The 21,569-nt window shown below is 34.0% G+C and overlaps 3 protein-coding genes across 33 annotated transcripts; 2 read left to right on the forward strand and 1 right to left on the reverse strand.

Annotated features, from left to right (window-relative positions):
* Nucleotides 1-1,217: 1,217 nt before the first annotated feature.
* Nucleotides 1,218-2,809, forward strand: LOC107420407 (uncharacterized). The gene has a single exon (XM_016029360.4). It carries the CDS (start codon nt 2,193-2,195, stop codon nt 2,523-2,525), a length of 333 nt encoding a protein of 110 aa, XP_015884846.1. The 5' UTR covers nt 1,218-2,192; the 3' UTR covers nt 2,526-2,809.
* A 2,748-nt stretch (nt 2,810-5,557) lies between these two features.
* Nucleotides 5,558-9,605, forward strand: LOC107420422 (E3 ubiquitin-protein ligase CIP8). Of its 4 annotated transcripts, none has more exons than XM_016029378.4 (2): nt 5,558-6,845; nt 9,224-9,605. In XM_016029378.4, exon 1 carries the CDS (start codon nt 5,766-5,768, stop codon nt 6,834-6,836), a length of 1,071 nt encoding a protein of 356 aa, XP_015884864.1. In that variant the 5' UTR covers nt 5,558-5,765; the 3' UTR covers nt 6,837-6,845; nt 9,224-9,605. The 4 variants fall into 4 exon arrangements, with proteins under 4 accessions (XP_015884864.1, XP_048331990.1, XP_015884866.1 ...); XM_048476033.2 differs by lacking the exon at nt 9,224-9,605 and adding an exon at nt 7,784-8,131; XM_016029380.4 differs by lacking the exon at nt 9,224-9,605 and adding an exon at nt 7,884-8,131.
* A 426-nt stretch (nt 9,606-10,031) lies between these two features.
* Nucleotides 10,032-21,275, reverse strand: LOC112491959 (protein ALP1-like). 28 transcript variants are annotated; one of them, XM_060817762.1, is made up of 7 exons: nt 21,005-21,275; nt 20,634-20,705; nt 20,369-20,402; nt 19,669-19,740; nt 12,722-13,239; nt 12,408-12,633; nt 11,709-12,327 (listed from the first exon to the last, which is right to left on the reverse strand). In XM_060817762.1, exons 5-7 carry the CDS (start codon nt 13,064-13,066, stop codon nt 11,873-11,875), a joined length of 1,026 nt encoding a protein of 341 aa, XP_060673745.1. In that variant the 5' UTR covers nt 13,067-13,239; nt 19,669-19,740; nt 20,369-20,402; nt 20,634-20,705; nt 21,005-21,275; the 3' UTR covers nt 11,709-11,872. The 28 variants fall into 28 exon arrangements, 4 of the variants coding, with proteins under 4 accessions (XP_060673745.1, XP_060673747.1, XP_060673744.1 ...); XM_060817764.1 differs by having other exon boundaries at nt 20,369-20,446; XR_007241722.2 differs by lacking the exons at nt 11,709-12,327; nt 12,408-12,633; nt 12,722-13,239 and adding exons at nt 10,554-11,234; nt 11,332-11,687 and having other exon boundaries at nt 21,005-21,259.
* Nucleotides 21,276-21,569: the final 294 nt, after the last annotated feature.

A 21,569-nucleotide genomic window follows, 5' to 3' on the forward strand; every position in this document is an offset into this window, starting at 1 on the left:
ATAAAACACCTGCTATTAGTTGTAATCAAGATTTTAAATGGATAAAAATAAAATTACATAAATTAAGAAATAAAAAATGAAGAATCCCTGATTTTAAATCTGCCACTACTGGTTCTCTGTGCAGTCAAAGAGCAGGAAACTGCTTTAGTTCTTATTTTTCATAATGAATATCGACTTCTACCTCCTTTTCATTCTTTTTCCACCACGTCTATGATGCTCGTTTCAGCTTGAAATTCAATCAATCTTTAACTTTTTCCTCCACCCTTTTACTGTTATGCCAGCAATTACATGTTTCGAGAATTCTTTTAATTGTACCAAAATTGGTCACTGACGTTCCAAGTTTAATAGTTGATAACAATCTCTCACTTTTTAGATTTAGTTAGTTGTCTGAACTTTCGCAATTCCAAGTCTATTTTTCCCTTTGATACTTCTTCTTTTCTTCATTTTTCCTCATGTGGACGTACGTGTGTCTATTATTTGCAAAAAAACGTGTCTATTTTATTATTGTTATTATTATTATTATTATTATTTTATTTTTTTTGGTTGAAGGTACCAATTGTCTACAGTTCCTAGATACCACAATTCTGCAAACTAAATGCATTTGCCTATTTCCAGTTTGATTTTAAACTCTAACATGTACCTGATCTCAACTTAATCAGTATATTTGAAGCATTTATTAGCCCTGCAACGCAGAGCTTTATTTGAGAATTTAAGAACCTTATTAAATTATTTTTCCGTAGAAAAATTTGAGAATTTTGTTTGAAATTCTTGCAATATTCCTCATTCACTAGGACTAATTTAGGTAAAGAACTTTATTGATAATAAAAACAAGTATTAATTAACAAAAGTTTTTCTAGTTGAGTCATTTAGCACAATAAAACAAACACGTAAATACTATTGGCAGTACGCAGTCCAATGCAGGAGCTTTGCTTTTCCAACTTGCATACTACCATGAAATAAATACTTTGAATCGTCAAGCCCCATTTAGATTAGATTTTCACATCTTTACTGCCTTTTAATTTCGCCTCTTAAATCTCAGTACTGATACACTTCTTCCCTCACCATGCTTCATTCTTTGCACCCAGACTATATATATATATATATATATATGTTTATTACATTATCAAATTAACATCATCTACATATATACAATTTATATATATATATATATATATATATATATATATATTCATTCAGAAGACGTGTCCTTAAAAAATCACTGACCAGAACACAAAGGGAGAAAAAAAAAAGTAATTAGTAGAAGAAAGTGAAACCCAATAATGATGCCACCCAATTTGTTTACAAGGAAAGTTGGCGCACTAAAGTTCACCTATCACTCTCAATCCCCAATTAACCCCAATTATATTGAATTCTGATCCCCATAATTAAATTTAAATCCAAGCAAGCAAACTTCACGCAACAGCAACACTTAGAAAATTGCGACCATACCATGCACAAATAATTCGTTGCAACTTAATTCTCAGCAATTGATACGCGGCCCACCAATAGATGCGGTATTCTTTTACACGTGCCTCGTATCAGTTGGTTCATCAAGGATGTAACCACCGTTTAGAAGAGGAAAGTGATTGGGTCCAATAAAAGGTTGAGCAGTGGGCCGAGTGCTCTGCCAATGGATAGGATATAACAAACGATGTCGTTTGGGTCATAGGAAGAATTGCAGTGACAAGAAAAGAATTGTATGCCCGCCTTGTGCGGTGCAGCCACATAGGCGTCTCAGTGAAATACTGAACACGTGGCGTACTTGGATTGCCAAATATTGGCGGGTGTACGACGGCAAAAATGCCTTCCACTTTCCCTTCCAAGAAACACCCCAGGAACCTAAAAAACGAATAAAAAGGGGATAAGCACAAATTAAAAAAGCTGGCACATGCAAGCAGATTCAGAATCAGACGAGAGCAACGGAGACGATTCCATTTTGGTAATTTCAGGTTGGTAATTAAAAACCCCTCAGACATTCCCAGATTCAGAGGCGTTAATTTTAAAATCCCTTCTTCCCAGTTTCTCTAATTTTGCGGCAATTCCACGCATACCTATGCTTCATTCCTAACCGAGAGCGCCCATTTTTCCATTTCCATAAATAGCCCCCTAAAGCCTATTTGGTAAAGCAACAAGCTCAGCCAAAGCAGCAGTGGTAATTTTTAAAAGAGTGAGAAAGTGTGAGAGAGAAAGCCATGGCGGTTTCTGACGCCGTTGTTGCCAACTTGACGACGATCTACGTGGCAGTCATCGCAGGGATCAAGGTTTATGGGCTTGTTTTGGGCCGGAGCTTCGGCGGCGGATTTGTGCTGATCGTGTCCACCATCTTGGTGGGACTCATCCTTATTGCAACGCTTACGTGGGACGTCTCACGTAAAGCCACGTATGCTGTCTCTCGCGATCATCGTCGTGTCCATGTCCACGAGATGTGCAAGGGAGGTATTTGTTGGCACGGCGTAGCCGTCCGGTCGCCGGCTTCTCAGGTCCGGTTTAGACTGCCACAGCAACTTCCTTATGGAGCCATGTGAAAAAGCTGTGGATAATATTATATATTTATATATTATATAATTTCAAAAATAAGGAAAAAAAAAAAAAAAAACTTTAGTTTAAATTTAACACTGTGAGATACCCATATCCGTATTGGAATCTGTTTTCTGGGTTGGTGGCTTTTGTAGGGTTGGGATAGGCTGAGTTTGGCTTTACTTGTTGAAGGGCGCACTCACGAGGTGTTTGTTTTTTGAGCTCTGAGGGATATCCGTGTATAAAAAATACATCAATAAACAAATGTACATAAGCTGGCTTTTTCTTGTAATATGTTTTTTTTTTCCCCTCCAAATACATGTCGTCAGAAATTTATTGTGCTTCTAGCTGTTTGAGAAAATAATTACAAGTCTTAATTTTACAATAATGACTTTCCTTTGGATACGTTTGAAATGCTCTTGCTGGGAAATTCAGGCCAAAACATTAACACTTTAATGGTACTATTCTCTCCACGCGGCTCTTTCAACTTTCCAAGTCTTTGTTTTTGAAGTCTTTGTGTCAATGGATGGAATCTGACCTAAAAACCTAGATGTGAAGATTATAGACCCATATTTTTCTTTCGGTAATGTTATATGGTTGTCAAGGTTGTAGACCCATAGTTTTCTTTCGGTAATGTTATATAGTTGTTTTGGACTAAATTGCACAGAGTAGGACTTTATATTTCAACCAAAACATATGTTACTTCCACGTGATTATGATTATGGAGGAAATTATATTTAATTTTATATGTGTGCGTGAGTAATTAAGCTCGTCTGCCTTCTTTTCTCTAAATGTATAAATAAACCAACTTGTGTACCATAAAGAATAAATATATATTTTCTTCTCCAAAATAAAATAAAATACATATATTCTTTTAGGATTTCATAACTTTCTTCCCAGAAGATTGACCATCAAGTTGTATGGGAGATCATACCGTTTTTCATGCTTCAAAGCGGTATTTTAGCACTACATTATATGTGTGTATCATAATCAGAAATAATAACAAAAAACTGCTTTGGGGGAAAAAGCACGGGATGTAGTGTCGATATTTCATATAACTTGGTCTGTAATTTTTTTTTTTTTAATATAGAATATAGATGAGTAAGTGATAGTAAATGATGTCACCATCACAACACAAGGATGATCAATGTTAATCTATAAGCTGTATATATATACATATATATATTTAAGTGAAATACTAGCTGTATAGATCTTTATACCAATTACAAATTTAATTATTTTTTTAATATTTTTTTTATTTTTTAAGAAAAAAGTAATTGTATAAAAATATCATTTATTTCTGTTCCTAGCTGTTATTAGTGAAATTTATATATTATATGACAATTTAAATTCTAAAATATTCACTTTTTAAATTAAGTTTTTAAAATTTGTTTCAAAAAAATTTAAAATTTTAAAAATAAAAAAATAATGCATAATTAAAATATAGTCAATAAGCAATAATCATGTAGGTGATCATCAACACCACTACTCACAATATATTAAAATTCAAAATTATACTATTTGTTAAAGTTAAAATTTTATTATTTGTCATTATTAGTAACAATCATCATCTTATATAGTAAATTATAATTGAGATATCTAATATTATTATTTTTATATTAAAATATTAAAATTAAACATCTAAATAATCATTTAAGTTATCATGTCTCATATATATTTTACTTGTTCACAAATGTTAATAAATAACATTTTTTTTAAATCTAGGGAGATTTATTCAATTTAAAATTTGATGGATTTAAAATGAGTTATAGACTTGAAATGATTTAATGGATTGTTATAAAATTCTACATATTACATACAGATTTTATAAGAATCCAATTAAATTTTTAGATTTAAGGCTGGATTTTATATTAATAATTTTTTTTCACAATTTCACTGTTAAAATATTTTCAAATCCATTAAAATCCATCATTTTTTAAAATCTTTTAAAATCAATAATTTTTTGAATACCATCAGATTTTAAAAGAATTTTACAAAATCCTAATTGAATACACTTGAATTTTAATAAATTTTTATAAAATTTATCATAATCTGAATTGAATATCATTTGACTTGTATGAACTATTTTAGAATCTAAATCTAATACCTTTAAATTTTTAAAATTTTTAAAATTCTAAATTGAATATACTATCTTAATTTTTAATTTGAAAAATAAACTAATATTAAAGTGGAGATGGAAGTTGAGTCATCCGTGACTTTTCTCCCTCCAGTTTAGATAAGTATGACAATCCATTCCATACACACTCAAATAAAATAAAAAAAGAAGAAGTTAATGGATATTAACGAATATCTTAAAAAAAAAAAAAAAAAGAGTGAAGATATCGTTGAGTTTGTCCGATGAATCAATTCGACTAAATATCTTATATTCTTACATTTTAGAAAAAAGTTAAATGTGAGCATGTGACTTAATTTTAAATAGTTAAGTATAGATTAATGGTATTTAACTATACTACATGAATAGTTAGATAATAAAATTGTGAGTAGTAGTTAAAAACTTAAGGTCTTAATATGGTAGGTTTAATAAATATTTGTTTATTCGTTTAGTGTTTTTGCTTGAAACTTAATTATATATATTTTTCTCATTACATGCAAAGTCAATTTAATTCTCCTACGATAACTTACAATTTTAAGTCGGATTAATTAAAAATTTGAGTTAAAATTTAAAATCGAAATCGAATCTAATAGCGTGTAAAATAATTAATCAAAATAATAAATAATTAAATAGCGGTCGTTAGTGCGACGAGTCTTATACGCTTATTGCCGTGGCATCTATCTAACAAATACAATTCTAACATGAAAGTGCCAGATGGGGCAAAATATTGGACCGAAGAAAATAGAGGGTGGGGGTCTCTCCTATCTTGGACCATGCACTTATATTATATATCTAGTATGCCAATGCCAAGGACCAGTCAGACTTGGGATGATTGGTGCAACAAGAGTGGGTCCACCGGGCCACTTCCACCCTGTCGAATATAAACCGTCAGATTGAAACAGACACTCCAGAAATGCGATTGGTTAGTGTGATCTAGCGGATACAATTCCAAGCAAACAATCGCCTGTGCAACATCAAAACCTTGTCTGCGCACATAATGACACTTTCAGCGTACAAGAAGTCTTTAGGGAACCTAATCTTCAAACCTCCCCAGCACTTTCTTCGTTCCTTCTTCTAGATTCGTCGTAACCGGTTCTTCCTCCGCCGTATCGGTCTACCGCAAAATCCAACGTGAATGGCCGAAACACCGTCTCAGCCACCGGCACCATCGGTTTCAGACATCGATGCCTCGCAATACTGGTGCTATCGATGCGATAAACGCGTCTCTATCGAAACCAATCTCCCTGACGTTATCTGCCGCGAATGTAAGAATGGCTTCGTCGAAACCATCCCTGCCGCCTCCCATCTGACGTCCGAACATCCTTCCGGATCGTCTGATGAAGTCGACGGTCCGACTTTCGACTCCCAATTCCTACAGGTTCTCAGAATAATCGCACAGGCGGCGCGTGAGGATGACGCTCCCTCTCCACCGCCTCAAAATCATTTATCGGAAGACAGGTTCCTTAGGATTGGGCTCGATGAGTGGGATAATGATGAAGAAGATGAGGACGACGACGCTGCTACCAGAGTTGAGTTTCATAACGAAGGAGAAGAGGAGAACGAAGAAAGCGAAGACGAGGAGGAAGATCGATCGGGTAACGAGGAAGAAGAGAATCACGACCAGCAAGACAGAGATGAATTAGAGCGGCGGCGGAGGCGTCGCGATGTGCTCCAGCTCCGCCTCCGCGACTTTGCCACCAGAGCGAGGAGCGGGAGAAATCGGATCCTCGATTGGGCTGAGATCTTGATGGGCTTGGAAGACAACTCGATCGAATTCCGTCTGGAAGTGCCGGAATCGGACCGGTACATCGGCAATCCGGAGGATTACGTGGACGCAGCTGGGTATGAGGCATTGTTGCAGACTTTAGCTGAGAGCGACGGCGGTGGAAGGAGAGGAGCCCCGCCGGCATCCAAATCGGCTGTATCGGAGTTACCGACGGTGAAGATTTCGTCTGAGAATGAGGCTTTGCTGTGCGCCATATGCAAGGACATGGTCAATGTCGGTGAAATGGCAAAAAAGTTGCCATGTGGGCATGGGTACCATGGCGATTGCATCGTGCCGTGGCTGGGTTCCAGGAATTCTTGCCCAGTTTGTAGATTCGAGCTGCCGACGGATGATCCGGAGTACGAGGCCGAGAGAAAGAATAAAGCGGTAATTCCCGGTGGAGCTTCAGGTTCCGGTGGAAGTGATTCGGTGACGGATTGATTCCACCTGGTATGCTCACAATTTATCCCATGCTTTCTTCTTCTTTTTATTTATTTTTTATTTTTTTTTAATTTACTCCATTTCCCTGTTGTATTGTAATTTAATTATGCACTTTTGTTCGTTTACTCGTAGTGGGTTAGAAAAAGAAACTGAGATTTGTTTCCATTTTCTTCTGAATGTAAATAATATTCACTCAATCTGTTGTTCGCGTTCCATTCCAGTTTTTACAATGTATGATAGAATTTATCTGTCTAGGTGCTGTGGTTTTCATACAATTAAAGAGAGTAAAATTCTCGCTTTAATCTGTATCTCCACACCACTAAAAGAATCATTCTGGGTGTGCATTGCTTTCATTGGAATTTATTTTCCGCATGCTTAATGATTGTGATCAATAATGCTTCTGTCAGCTGTCGTTTTTTTAATCTGTATGTTTGTATGCTAGTAATACTAAGGAAAAAGCTTTTTTCATTCATTCATTCATTTATTTATTGCTTTTGTTCCATGGATATGTTGTTTTTGGTGGAAATTATGGTAATGCATTTCCTTTTTCTTGTAGCCTATGATCCTTTAATGTTTTATTGCAGACCATCATTTGGTTATTTTCTGATTTTTGTATGTTAAGTTTGATATCTGAGTTGCAAACTTCCAAAGCCAGCCGGTCGTGTAGGTGCATTGCATTCAGAAATTGCAGTTGTGACTTTGGGTTGTTGCACGATTGCTATTTGGGTTTTTGCACGATTGCTATTTGTTCATAAAAATTTATGTCAACTTCCTATTACATTTTTTATATGTTTTTATAAAATTCACTTTCTGTTTTTGTTCAATGTTTTGTTCTTAGCATCATTATTCAATTTACAGCCAAGCTAAGAATAGAGTTTTTGTTTGTATAGAATATGGACATCTTTAGCAAATACAGGTATAAGAACTTATTTTTTGGCCTATAACAGGAATGGGATGTTAAGGATGTAGGAAAATTTGCCTCATTCTATTCCCTGTGCAAAATTGTGATATCCTTTTTTTATAGGTGGATGCATGTCTGTTATGCAGAACTATCTATATTCATATGATATCGTCACAAGGAGGATTTTGCTAATTGGGGTACTTTGGATGGCCTCTGTATTCGTTGTTGTGAATTAAATTGACAGATAGATCACCTCCTACCTCTAGGTTTCTATTCAAAATAAAGTTAGATCATGTTTTACCATGCATAAAATAAAGTTGGGTTACATTATTCATGGATTTTGTAAGCGTCTTTGTACATAATATTATTACATCGCGATTGTGTTTTGAAAGCATTCCTGTAAATCTTTTACCTTTTATGTTTGATTACTATAAATATCAATAGGTTAAAAATTATTGTCTATTCAGAGTAATAGTACGATAAGATATATTTGATATTCAAATGAATCTTGCCTTAAGGAATTGCCCAATCAACAGAAGCATTTTGCTGAAGCTAAATGGCATGAATTGTTGAGCCAGACTTTTGACGATTCAAGTATATTTCCAATTTAGCAGAGCCCCATTGCTATCGTTGGTTAGCTTTTTTACAGATATTTATCTTGTCAAAGCACTTACACCATTAACTTCCTGTTTGTTTTGAAATTAGCATTTTTAGCCTCATAACTCCTTGCATAGATTTCACCTGCCTCATCTTCAATACTATATTGTTATTGTATTTACCCAAAAAAGAAAAAAGAAAAAGAAGAAGCTATATTGTTGTTGTCTTAAATAAAAATGGTGATTATTAATTCAATTCACTGTAAACAAATAACTATTCTTTTCAAAATTGGAATATGTAACTGGTATGTGATATGTCGTCGAAGAAATTAAATAAAAGATTCACCAAATTATAAATTAATTCCCCATAGTACAATGGTTTGATAGCAATTCCTGTTCCATTTGCAACGTTTGAAAAGTTTGCAGAACTCAATAAATAGGGTGCACGTCTGATTTATAAATAAACAACACTTTATTTATTTATTTATTTTTTTCCTAAATTGAGAAAGAGATTTCATTACAGACGTTAAATAGAATTTAAGCTTATTACTAAGCAGTCATTTCTAAACTGCTCTGTTCTAGAAGTCCAAGTTATGGATCACATTATTATGTCCAGAGTCGCAAAAATAAATAAATAAATAAATTACGTCCAAATTTTTTTTTTTTTTTTTTGGTAATTAATTACGTCCAAAAGTTAAAGTTACAGATAAAATTTTAAAATATGTAATTTTCTTCTAGCTGTACCATGAGGTAATCGGCTTGACATTTGTAAATTGTAATACATGTTATCTTTGGTCGTATGGGTGAACAAAATAAAATTACACCCAAGCGGGTGGATTAGTGGTAGGAAGCCGGTTCAACCCTTCACATCTGCTTGCATGGAATTGCAGGTTCGAGTCTTGGCACATCCCACTTGAATTTTGGTGTGAGTTTCACGCACTGCGCATTGTGGGAGAAGACGGTAGGGACAGCAGTGCAATGGTGGACTGGGTGGTGTGGGGACTCTTATTTGGATTATCTAGTCCCATCTACTAATGGTCTACAGTTCCCTCCCACCTAAGCCAAGGACAATCACCAGGAGGTCTATTTTTTTATTTACCAAAAAAAAAAAAAATCAAAAAAAAAATTTCATGATATGTAAATTAAATTTGGTACACATGATATGATGATTAAGCAATGCATAAGTGCGTTTGGTACGCAGGACATGTTCGAATCAGACAGGACAGGTCCGGATCGGACAGGATAAAATAGTACAGTCCTATGTTTGGTATAGTTTCGGACTAAATGGTGGACTGGTTGTTACATGTTTGGTGCAGGATTAGACTGGATTGGACTATTTTATATTTTTTTAATGAAAATTTATAAAATTTGATTTATAATTATAATAAAAAATAATATATTTAAATAATATTGTAAATTGATATATTTGTATTTACATATAAAATTTCAATTTTTATTACATCCACAAACTATATTAATTTATAATTTTAAAAATAAAATATAATATAATTATAACATAATATTTTATAAATAATAATTAATAAAAAATAAAGATAATTAATGAAATTTTGTAATTGTAATTTTTTATTTACATTGGAATTAAATTGTAATTTTTTTTATACCCACAAATTACTTTTAATATATGGTTTTAAAAACCAATTAAATTGATATTATAATATATTAAATCATATGTACAAATAAAAAAACATAACATCATATTTAATTAAGAACTTGTTAATAACTACGATTTCACATACTTGTCTGCATACAAATATATATATTTGAGTTTACACCGATAACTAGTTATATGCGAAATAAATAAAAACACCTATTGATAATAATCCAAACAAATAGCCGATTATACAATCATTACGCCACTCATTGTTCAAGTTGGCACGTGTATGTGCGGTGATATGTTGTATTGGATTTGCGTCATTTAAATTCCTCATAATTTGTTCTACATACTCAGCATATGCTATTTCAGCTTCTTCGGTTGTATTATAGGCTTGATATAAATTATCCTTAAATCCTTGGACTTGTTGATGACATTCAGGGCAAGAATTATATATCCCTGGTTGTCTACCTTTAAATACAACATAAATTCTTCTCCTTGCCATTGAATATTCCTGCATATTATATTAAATTATAACATAATATAATAATATAATTAAACAAAATGACAATGCATTAAATCAATCAAGTGCATATTAATACACTAAAACATAACACATGCTTCATAAAAGTGTCTTTGCATGCATAATTAGATACCAACATCCATTACCATACCACATATGTCCATAAACAACCATACAACATATGTCCATAAAGTTCAAAAATAAGTATTTCTAATTATCATCCCCTCATACATAGGTTTAAATATATGATCCACAACGATACTTAGTAATTTAAAAATTTCCTAGCAAATTCAATCTTGCCCAAATCCGTCCTAATAATCTTAAACACCTCAATATTCGATGGATCCAATCTCATTGCCTTAGATATATCGAGATTGTCATCAGCAGAGAAGCCTAACCTGTCAAGCTCCATAGCTAAGTATTGTGAATAATTGGCTTCAGATTTATCTAACTTCGCAGCCAATTTATCAAACAATTTCTCTGCTACATTGCCAAACCCGCTCACAATATCATCATCCTTCAATCCAGATTTTCTCTTACCTCTTGATTTAGGTCGGGTGGACGGTTCACTATGTATTTCATTCATAGACATAGGAGAACACACATCATTAAATTGTTCATTCCCACTATCCAAATTCAAATCATTGACCATATCAATTGGAGTTTGTGCTCCATGTCCTGTTGCCCGATCCTTTCCAAAAATTATAGCAAGCCTCTCATTCATCGGAAACGATTTACCTCTTCATCCCTTTGCACTTGGATTACTCTAAAATAAAAAAAAACAAACTTTTAATTGTAAACAATAGAAAAACATACTTCAAGTTAAAAAATTCAATGAAAAAAGATGTCCAATGTTTCAAAACCTGCACATATGCTTCCCAAACTTCGTCACTATCAACTTCCACACAATTAAGAGAGTCATTCCATCCAAACCCACTTTTGTTTAGCATATCATATATTATACCGTATTGCTTCTTCCACTTTTTCAATTTTGACTCAATGTGTGGATTTGCTCGCAATCCCGAATTAGGACATATCTTAGCTAATCGCCTCTCAATCATAGCACTTGTGCCAGGCTTGAATGATCCTGTATCACACCGCTGCCCACTAGCTACAACCTCATCTAAAATAAGTAGCAAAGCATCTTCCTCCCTTTTACTCCATATTCGTCTAGATTCGACCCCTCGGATATCATGACTGCTACCTCCAACCTCCATTTCTATCGAAAATTCACATTTTTATGATTTCAACAATACAATAATAGCAAGCAAATAAGCAACAATCATTCACGGTTGACAACAATGGCACAAAATATATATTGGTTTTCATACAAATGATCCAAGATGTTTAATAAACAATATAAAATATAACAGTTAGAGAAGCATTAAAGACAACAATCGACCACTAATGACCACGACGACCTCTCCACTCATCAAACATTTGCTTAGCTAAATCATCTCTCCAGTGGGTCCATTGATCCGATGAAGAAATCGATCCTATAAAGTCATCCTCCATACTAACGTCAACATCATCACTCCTATCAAACTTGACTTCCCCAGGATCAATTATCATTTCTCTTCTAATAAGATTATGTATAAGGCAACATGTGGTAATTATCTTGATTTGTGTTACAATAGGATAGAAAGATGGACTTCTTAAAATTGCCCACCGCTTTTTAAGAACCCCAAAACATCTTTCAATGACATTCCTAGCAGATGCATGCTTCATGTTGAAATACTCTTCATGATTTATGGATGCACAACCATCTCTCCACTCAGAAAGGTGATATCTTGTTCCTCTATATGGTGCAAGAAACCCTTCACCATTAGTGTAACCAGCATCCACTAAGTAATAACAACCTAAAAAAAGAAAAAACATATCTCCTATTAGTGTATGCAATGTTGACTACTACAATGTAAAACTTGAGAATTAGTCTTACCGGTTTGTACCCTTAACCCATTTGGCCTACTTAATGTATCTTGGAGTACTCTTGAATCCGAAGTAGAACCTTCCCAACCAGGTAATACAAATATAAATTCCATATTTGGATTACATACACCTAAAACATTTGTGGCTATCTCACCCTTTCTTGTTCGATATCTTGGTTTATCGTTTTCTGGGACATTCACCTTAATATATGTTCCATCTAAAGCTCCCAAACAATTCTACGTCATTAACAAAGTTACTAATATCAGATAATGTTACAAATAATTAAACTATAATATAAATAACCAAACAATTCCACAAACGTACCGTAAATACTTTCCATCTATCATCCAAACAATTATCTGATACAGGTTCTGGTTGTCTCAATAAAGTCTTATGTAAGCGCAGTACTCCATGTAACACAGCATTGAAATATCTACTAATCGTCTCTCCCGATCTAAAAAATCTAGTGATAATTGTACGATTCTTTGTATGATGAGCAATTATGTGCAGAAATATACACACTTGCTCTTGCAATGTAACAATGCCATCACTTTTAACATATCCATCATCGCGTAATAACTGACACAAAGTATCAAATGTTCTCCTATCCATCCTAAGCTGACTAATACAATTAACATCATTGTCTAACAGACTATTTAGAAATGACATAAGCAATTATACATTTCTAGGTAGTTGATTCCTATAAACTCTAACATGTCGCCTTATATACGCCCAGTACATATACATAAACAAAAGCAACATAAATGCCATACAAAAAGACTCTAATTGTGAATCATTTGGAAGCAAAAAGAATGCAGCGACTTTTCTTCGATCCATATGTACTACCAAAAAAAAAAAAAAAGAACAAATATATCAAAAGCACATTATATTTAAGAAACATAATTTATTTTGGATGAAATAGAAACAATTATTTATGGAACTAAGAAAAGATAAAAGAAACATAATCATTCCCAAACTTTTTTGTTTAATTGATTATAGCAATGAGGTAGGATTAAAGATTAAAAAAAATATATATATGAACTGTCAGGACCCGTCCAGAATTCCTTCCCCGGAACCCTAGACAAGCCCTGATCCCAGGGAAACCCTACCGGACCCTCCAACGGAAAATCCGACAGAGCCTCCCCTAAGGGATTTACTTACCACAACTACCTGCACTGAAAACACACTTCTAAAAACATCCCCTTATTCCTCCCACAAACTACAAACTGATTCCACAAATTCCAGCACTTCTCAAAAACAACAACAGTCCAGTGCATAAATAAAACAGAAGTATCCCAATAGTATACAGAGCTTTAAGAAGTGCTAAACAACCGAAATACAACAAGGCTTAAAAGAAATAATACACTGAAATGAAATAGTACAAGAAACTTTTCGAAACACAACAGCAGCGGAAAACTTGGTTCGCTCCGGAAGAACGCCTACCACCACTTGCACCTAAGGGAACGGAATTTAAGAGTGTGAGATGCTAATCATCTCCGTGAGTAACCCGAACTACTGAACACCTTTTTGTGATAATAAAAATAATAGTAATAGCAATTAAGGAATAGAACAAATACTAGCAATTAATAAATAAATAATAATTACTGTTGGAAAATAATAATTTCCCTCAAAACTCTCACCAATCGCTCCGTTTGAAATGTTCCCTTTTTAAAACCTTTTCGCAAAACCCAATGTGCATACCTCCCAAAAACCAAGGGATTAAATAATTTAACAAACAACAATTAAATAAATAAATACCCCAAATATAATAAAAATGTAATAAATTATAATAAATAATTTTAGAACACCTTTGGGGTTTAAAATACTATTTGCAATTTACACCGACAATTACACCTGACGCACCACACCATATACCGGTGATGCCCTCCGATACCCAGCGTCCCGAGCACCGACTGGCGGGGGGTTAAAGAGAGAAACCTGCAGCGGTCACTTCGGCGTCCCGACAGTACCAACTGCTAAAAAAACCATCACCCGGCCAAGGAGGGGGGCGGCTGTGCGCAACAATAACCTTGCCTGCCCACGGTCCAATGGCAACTCACGGGTGAAGTAAAAACCACACGCTAAACCATATAATAACCGCGTGCTAAACCACGTGTCCATACACCATACACCAGAACACCAATACTGTATGAGTGCGTCTAAAAATAAACATAAGTAACCAACCGTACCGTTTTTCCAAAAACCACCGTGGGAAGTATACCAAAATCTCACAAAACACCATCCCACATATTTTATCCAATAACCCGGTACGAAACAGCGATAATCAATAAACCACAATTTTCCTCGAAATACGAGATGCAACCATAAAAATACCGCGGACATAATTTATAAAATTTAACCAAATATTTTCATAAAATATTTAACCCAATTATGCCCGAGAAATCACATTTGAAACCATGTAAAATTAATACCGAAACATACCTTGCTCATGCATAACAAATAAATTAAATTAAACCGCATTAAAACCATAATTAAACCACACCACATGAGCATAATTTAAATACTAAATTAAATACCAATTAAATTTAATTAATTGCTCAAAATAATTTTTGAAGGTGGGTCACTCACCTGGAGCACGCAATTAACCCACGATCTACTACGGGATCAATTCTACGACTCACCGGTGCTCCTAGAATAAAATTCACAGACAGTCAAATAAAATAATATTTTAATCGGGTAAATAATACCCGGTCCCCGGGGGGTCAAACGCAAACTTTAACCAAAATAGGCGAATGATATACTGAATCGAAGCTTGTGGGACGAGGATCACCAATCCGGTCTCCGTCGACCCCAATTCCACCGGAGGTGGCCGGAATTTGGCCGGAAAGGTTCGGCCGGTGTTCACTTCTCCATATCTCGCAAACCGCTTCGAATTTTTGGGATTGGAGGCCATTTTTGGATTCAGAGGACCCAAAATAGGGGGATAGGAGGCTCAATTGGGAGTGGACTGGCCGGAAAACACAAGAAAAGAGGAGAGAGAAAATCCGGAGGCCTGCGGCTTCTCCGGCCCGATCGGTGCGCGTCCGGCGGCGGCTGGCCGTGAAACTTGGCGGCCGAGCTCGCCTCCTCCTTCCGCACATCACTGGCCAGCGCGTGTATAGTATGGGTGGCCGGAAAAAGAAAACACGGGGGAGAGAGAGACGGCCGGTGGGAGAAAAAAAAAAAAAAAAGGTACTGTGTGTGTGTGTGTGTTTCGGGGAAGAAGAAGGGAAAAAAAGAAAAGAAAAGGAAAAGAAAAAAAAAAGAAAAAAAGAAAAACAGGTGTTTTCCCACGTGGGGAAAAGAAAAGAAAAAGAAAAAGAAAAAGATAAATAAAAGAAATAAAAATAAAAATAATTAAATAATCAAATAATAATATTATTATTTAAAATAATAATAAAAATAATTTGATTTTACACATGGTTGACATGTGGCATTTCACCATGGTGACACATGGCCACTTTCATTGAGTCACACGTGGCACATCGTTATGCGTGTAAAAATAATATTAAAATAATACAGTATTTGAAAAACTTTACAGGTCCATAACTTTCAAACTACATGTGCAAATCGGACGTGCTGCTAGTCTACGGACTCGTATCGACGAACACTTCACAACCATGCATGAGTCAAAGCTCAACCTTGCATGAATAAAAAGTCAACTCCGGCACCCCTTGGACAGTTTGGACCTCAACTTGTTTTGCTCATAACTTTCAAACTGTAGCTTCGTTTTCAACGTGCTACCAGTTTACGAACTCGTGCCAATGTGTACTTCGTAACGGTACCTCAGTCAAGCTAGAATTCCAATCAGATCAAAAAGTCAACTTTTGACCCCTTCGGTCAACGGTCAACGGTCAACCTCGGTCAACGTGCAAAAATTCCGACATGATTCGGGACGGGGTGTTACATGAACTGCATATTTAATATTTATTTACATTTATGTTCTAATAATATTTTTTTTTAACATTTGTTAATTTGTAATCAAATAATATACTTCATAATTGTTATATTTAATACGTATTTTATATCTTTTTATTTGTTTATAACATGTTTTTAAATAAATAAGGCATCAATTTCATAACCTCATTTCTATTTTTGTGGGTCTTTAACTATTTTGCCAACGATTTGCAGATATTTATTCAAACTGAAGAAGTTGAGTATAAGCATCTTAAGTTGACTGATGTATATATAATGCTAGAAAATTTGTCCACATATGGAATCTCAGTAACTCCACTCTACATAAGCATTAATTCTGTTTGCACATGTGACCATATTTTATATATGCATGTCCATTATGCAAGTTGGTGGTATTGAGCTGTGACCTGGATGACAAGAATATTACTTAAATTGATTTCTTTTATTCATCATTTCATGTAAGGACGATTAAGCTTGGACTTAGAAAATTATTTAAGCCACAGAACCCTTAGCGCTGCCTGTAGACATTAGCTAACTGTTGACTATTTGATATGGACCAGAGGCCCCATTTATTCCATTTAATTACTGATATAATCTGAGAAGACTGAATTATGGAAGGAACAGGCCTGGAGTTTGATATCATAATTTGGGCATCTTAATTGGACGTGTATAAGTCTGCAATGGTTAGATGATATGCCAGATTTAATGCTGACCTTTAGATTTTAATTATTTCTTTATTATGTGTCGTCAAGTATGTGAATCATACAAAACTGTGCATCGTTACAGCCTCAAGAGAAAACACTAGCAACTTTGGTATTCAATTATAATTTTAAGAAATAGTGGAGTTTCCAAGTGGAAACTAACTTATGTTAAACTTGCAGCAAGATTTTTCTTCTCAATTGAAGAACTCACACTTAAAGTAAACAAGATAAAAAAAAATTAAAATTAAAATTAAAAAGCGAATAAACTGAGAAAATAAAATACAACTACAAAACATAAGTTTTATAGCTATTCAGAACTTATAACCATTCCTACATCCATTGTTGAAGAGTCTTGATCAAATTAAATTTCAGTTTCCAAAAATATACAGCTCATCACCAAAGTCACAGCATCTCAATCCCTATGAGAAAATATCCATATGATTTTCTAATGTTACAGGCACTCTCCCTCACTCTGCTTTTTATTGTTAATGTGTCTCACACAGCAACAACAGCTCCATCATGAAGCAAATAGGAAACCCTCTATTGAATTCTAGCTACCCCATCATAGCTTGACACCTAGGTAAGAAACTAATGGCAGCTCAAATAGCTATCTTGACTAATAAGTAACAAACAGAGCAAGCACATGTTGTAATGCATATGTGAATAAATATATATAAAAACAATGAGTTTCACTATATGTATAAACCAAAACTTGTTCAATTATTTGACTCCTAGGTAAGTTCCAAAAATAGACAACTAATACTGTTAGCCTTTAATTATTGATGATATCATGTGCTTTATAATGCATCATGATTACCATGAAAGAATTTTAACCTAATTTTATGGTATTGTCATGATTATTTAGTTTCTTGAAAATGTCTCATCTAATTTCATTTCATTTATTTTTAGGATGCATCAAGTGATTCAAAACTGCTGCACTGAAGTGTGAGGAACTAAAATTTGAGCATCACGAGCTAATGGTTAGAACTCCTCTGTATGCAGATATTAGCAAGCAGATGCTAGACTTTCTTGATAGTTGGAGCATTTTAAACAGTGCATCAATTACTGAGGCTTATCATTCTTTGAAAACCACTTAGCTGATTGAAAGTCAAAAGCTTGATATATTTTCAAGTCTAAATACCTTTCAAGCCATGTAGCAAATTGATTCATTAATCTGATTTAGGTGTTTCTTAATCTAATGTCATGCATTACAACACATCTGCATGTGGCCTACATTTACATGCAGTATTTTAAAGCCTCCCTCTTTGTCTCTTCAATAGAAGAAAAATCTCTTTTAAGGACTCTCCCTCCAAAACCTGCCTTCTACATATGGCAACCTCTTACATGTTCTGTTTGTCCCCAAATTATGAAGGTGAGGAGGCTCCTGTTGCGGTTATCCATCAAAAAGTAACATTCGACCTTGGGTGGAAGAAGTAAACAGAATTGTGTTTGCTCTTGCAATATGACTCTGCATTTTCCTGTAAGCATTGTATTCTTCCACTGGTAATTTGATTTGTTTTGTTTTTGGCGGGAATTGGGAAATGCCCCCTGCTTGTTATAGATAACTGGCTGCAATGTATATATAGTTTTACAATTGTTTTATTTTGTTGGTCCAGTTCTTTATATTTATTTTGCTTATGTTTTGGTTCTTTAATTAAAATTTAGGACCAGTAGCCACTTACATTTGATTTCACTGATTTTTAATAATTTTTTTTTCAATTTCAAACAATTTAAGTAGCCTATATATGAGAATGTTTATTATGAGAATGTTTGTTATACAGTATTCATTAGTAAATGGTTAAGTCAATGTTAGGGAAGCATTACAAATTGTACCTGCTTAACAGATGCTTTTTCAACAGTATGCATGATTTCTTTATTTGTTTTTTATTATTCAAAAAAGCCGAGGAGGTTCCGATATGTTTATTTCTTCTTTTACTACATTTTGCTTAGTTGCTAATAAAATAAATCTTCTTAGTGTGTCTAGGGTGCACATGGTGGAATTATATATATGTCATCTAATTTACCTAGTTATCAAATTGAAGTTTTTTTTAGTAGCTGGTAGTTATCAAATGCTGCATTTTCTGCAGTAAATTAAAGTTTTTTTTAGTAGCTACCTAGTTATCAAATGCTGCATTTTCTGCAGTAAATTTATTTTTTTTTTAGTACCTACCTAGTTATCAAATGCTACCTAGTTATCATATACTTAGTAGTTAGAACACCAACACCAGTTTATGCATATTTTCATACAGATATGTTACCACTGCTACCTAGTTATCAAATGCTGCATTTTCTGCAGTAAATTGAAGTTTTTTTTAGTAGCTACCTAGTTATCAAATGCTACCTAGTTATCATATACTTAGTAGCTAAAACACCAACACCAGTTTATGCATATTTTCATACAGATATATTACCATTGCTAGTAGCAATACATATTTTCAAAGTATTATCACAAACAGATTGCAGATCTAATTCTTTGCACAACGACATTAACCAAATTAGATATAATTCTCAAACCAACATCACAAACAGAATTAGATATGCTAATTCTCAAAGTATCATCTGAAACCGACACAAGCAAGTAAAAAATGGTTTATATTAATCTAGCCAACACATCATAAGCAACACATCAACAATAAGCAAAAACAGAACACTTACCTTCCAAATCGGATGCTTTAGCTCTAGTTTAAGCCTCCAAAATTAAGCCTTCTTCCTCGTGAATATCAAGCCCTAATTTTGTAGATCAACAAATGACATGAAAACAAAATATAAGCCCTAATTTTGCAGATCAACAAATGACATGAAAACAAAATATCAGCCCTAATTTTGCAGGTTAAAAAATGACTTGAATATAGGATATCCAATCATATGGACATAAATATACATGTATGTGTGTATCTATTCAAACTTACAATTATTATATGTTTATAGAATATGTTTTTGTTAAAAAGCTTTTTTGAATATTGTGTGTAGTGCAATTTCCTTCTTAGTACTTGATTCTAAAGAACCTCTGGAAAGTGATCATTATTACTTCAAAACTTAACAGTTACATTCGATTTAAATTTTATTTCTCAGGATTTTCTAGTGGGAATATTTAGCATAGAATAAACTTGTTAATTCAAGAATATTGAACTATCTCTTTGGTTAGAAACCATGGACTTTCTGATAATAGTGCCATCAAATGTAAGAGCTGTTGTCCAAGGGAAAATGAAAATCTAAGAGCTATACATTTTTTTTTTCATGATATAACATGGCCTTAAATTCAGTTGATGCATAAACCATGGAATTGTCAATTGTCCCAACTCATAGGTTTGATTATGTGCAAATGTTTAATTATTGACAAGACAAAAGAGCCAACCTGGAATGAGGACTTCACTTTCAATATCAAGCAGCTGCCAAACAAAAATCTTCAGGTCTCTGTGCAACCTTGTTGAATCTACGATATAATTTTTCTTTCACAAAGATCTAGTCTTGTCTCTGTCTACCCTATCTTTTAGCTTCTTGAAATTACAAGCTTGTGGTTTTCTTTTAGTTAAAACGTTGCTGCTTTATTATTATACATTTATTGAATGCCTCTTTTGGGAAGTGATTCTCAGTTGCTTAGGCAAAAACAGAACACTTACCTTCCAAATCGGATGCTTTAGCTCTAGTTTAAGCCTCCAAAATTAAGCCTTCTTCCTCATGAATATCAAGTCCTAATTTTGCAGATCAACAAATGACATAAAAATAAAATATAAGCCTTAATTTTGCAGATCAACAAATGACATGAAAACAAAATATAAGCCCTAATTTTGCAGGTAAGAAGCAGAAGAAGAAGAAAAAGAAGAAGAAAAATGCAAAAGAAGAAGAAGAAGAAGAAAGCAGAAGATGGAAGATCAAAGAAAAACGCAGAAGAAGGGTATGGAAGATCGAAGAAAAATAGATCGAAGATTAAGATTGAAGACTGAGAAAAAGAAGTAAAACGAATGGAATGCAGAAGAAGAACTGTACTCACTGGCAGTTTCCACTCCTGTGAGAGACGCGAACAGTCCGGCAAAAATGATATAGCCAGAGACACCGACGGGAGGGAGACACCAGCGAGAGAGACCTTCGAGCTTGGGACAAATATGACCCGGGGGGAATGGGTCAATTGAGTCCCAGTCTTTTGGTGTTAAAACACTGTTTGGGTTAATTTATCCCAAACTCAAAATTGCAAACCAAACACTACACTTGGGACACAATCCCATCCTGTCCTGGCCGATCCCATCAACCAATACACCCTTTGGGACTAAAGTCATGGTTAAACAAAAAAAAATATATATATATATATATATATATATATATATATATATAAAATAATAAAAAAATTCGGAGGGTATTTTTCTAATCATCTAAACGAAGATTTTCTCATTTATGTATTTATTACTAAATTTCATAAATTATATTGATGAAATTATTCTCAAAAAAATGTATATGTATTGATGAAATTCTTCTAGTAAAGCTAATACACGGTGATGGTATTACTGTGACCGCTGCAACCAAACAGATGAGGAGCGTTCTCCACGTCAAGTAGAAAGCAT

Source organism: Ziziphus jujuba, chromosome 5, assembly GCF_031755915.1.
Source record: "Ziziphus jujuba cultivar Dongzao chromosome 5, ASM3175591v1".
NCBI classification, from domain to species: Eukaryota; Viridiplantae; Streptophyta; class Magnoliopsida; order Rosales; family Rhamnaceae; genus Ziziphus; species Ziziphus jujuba.

What these genes read in the sequence shown, in the direction of transcription:
- LOC107420422 (XM_016029378.4), top strand. Translation starts at nt 5,766, where the DNA reads ATGGCCGAAACACCGTCTCAGCCACCGGCACCATCGGTTTCAGACATC.
- LOC107420407 (XM_016029360.4), top strand. Translation starts at nt 2,193, where the DNA reads ATGGCGGTTTCTGACGCCGTTGTTGCCAACTTGACGACGATCTACGTG.
- LOC112491959 (XM_060817761.1), bottom strand. Translation starts at nt 13,066, where the DNA reads ATGTCATTTCTAAATAGTCTGTTAGACAATGATGTTAATTGTATTAGT. An exon ending in ATAGATGGAAAGTATTTACG is followed by an intron (nt 12,634 to 12,721) that starts GTACGTTTGTGG and finishes TTAATGACGTAG; the next exon opens with AATTGTTTGGGAGCTTTAGA. An exon ending in TGGGTTAAGGGTACAAACCG is followed by an intron (nt 12,328 to 12,407) that starts GTAAGACTAATT and finishes TTCTTTTTTTAG; the next exon opens with GTTGTTATTACTTAGTGGAT.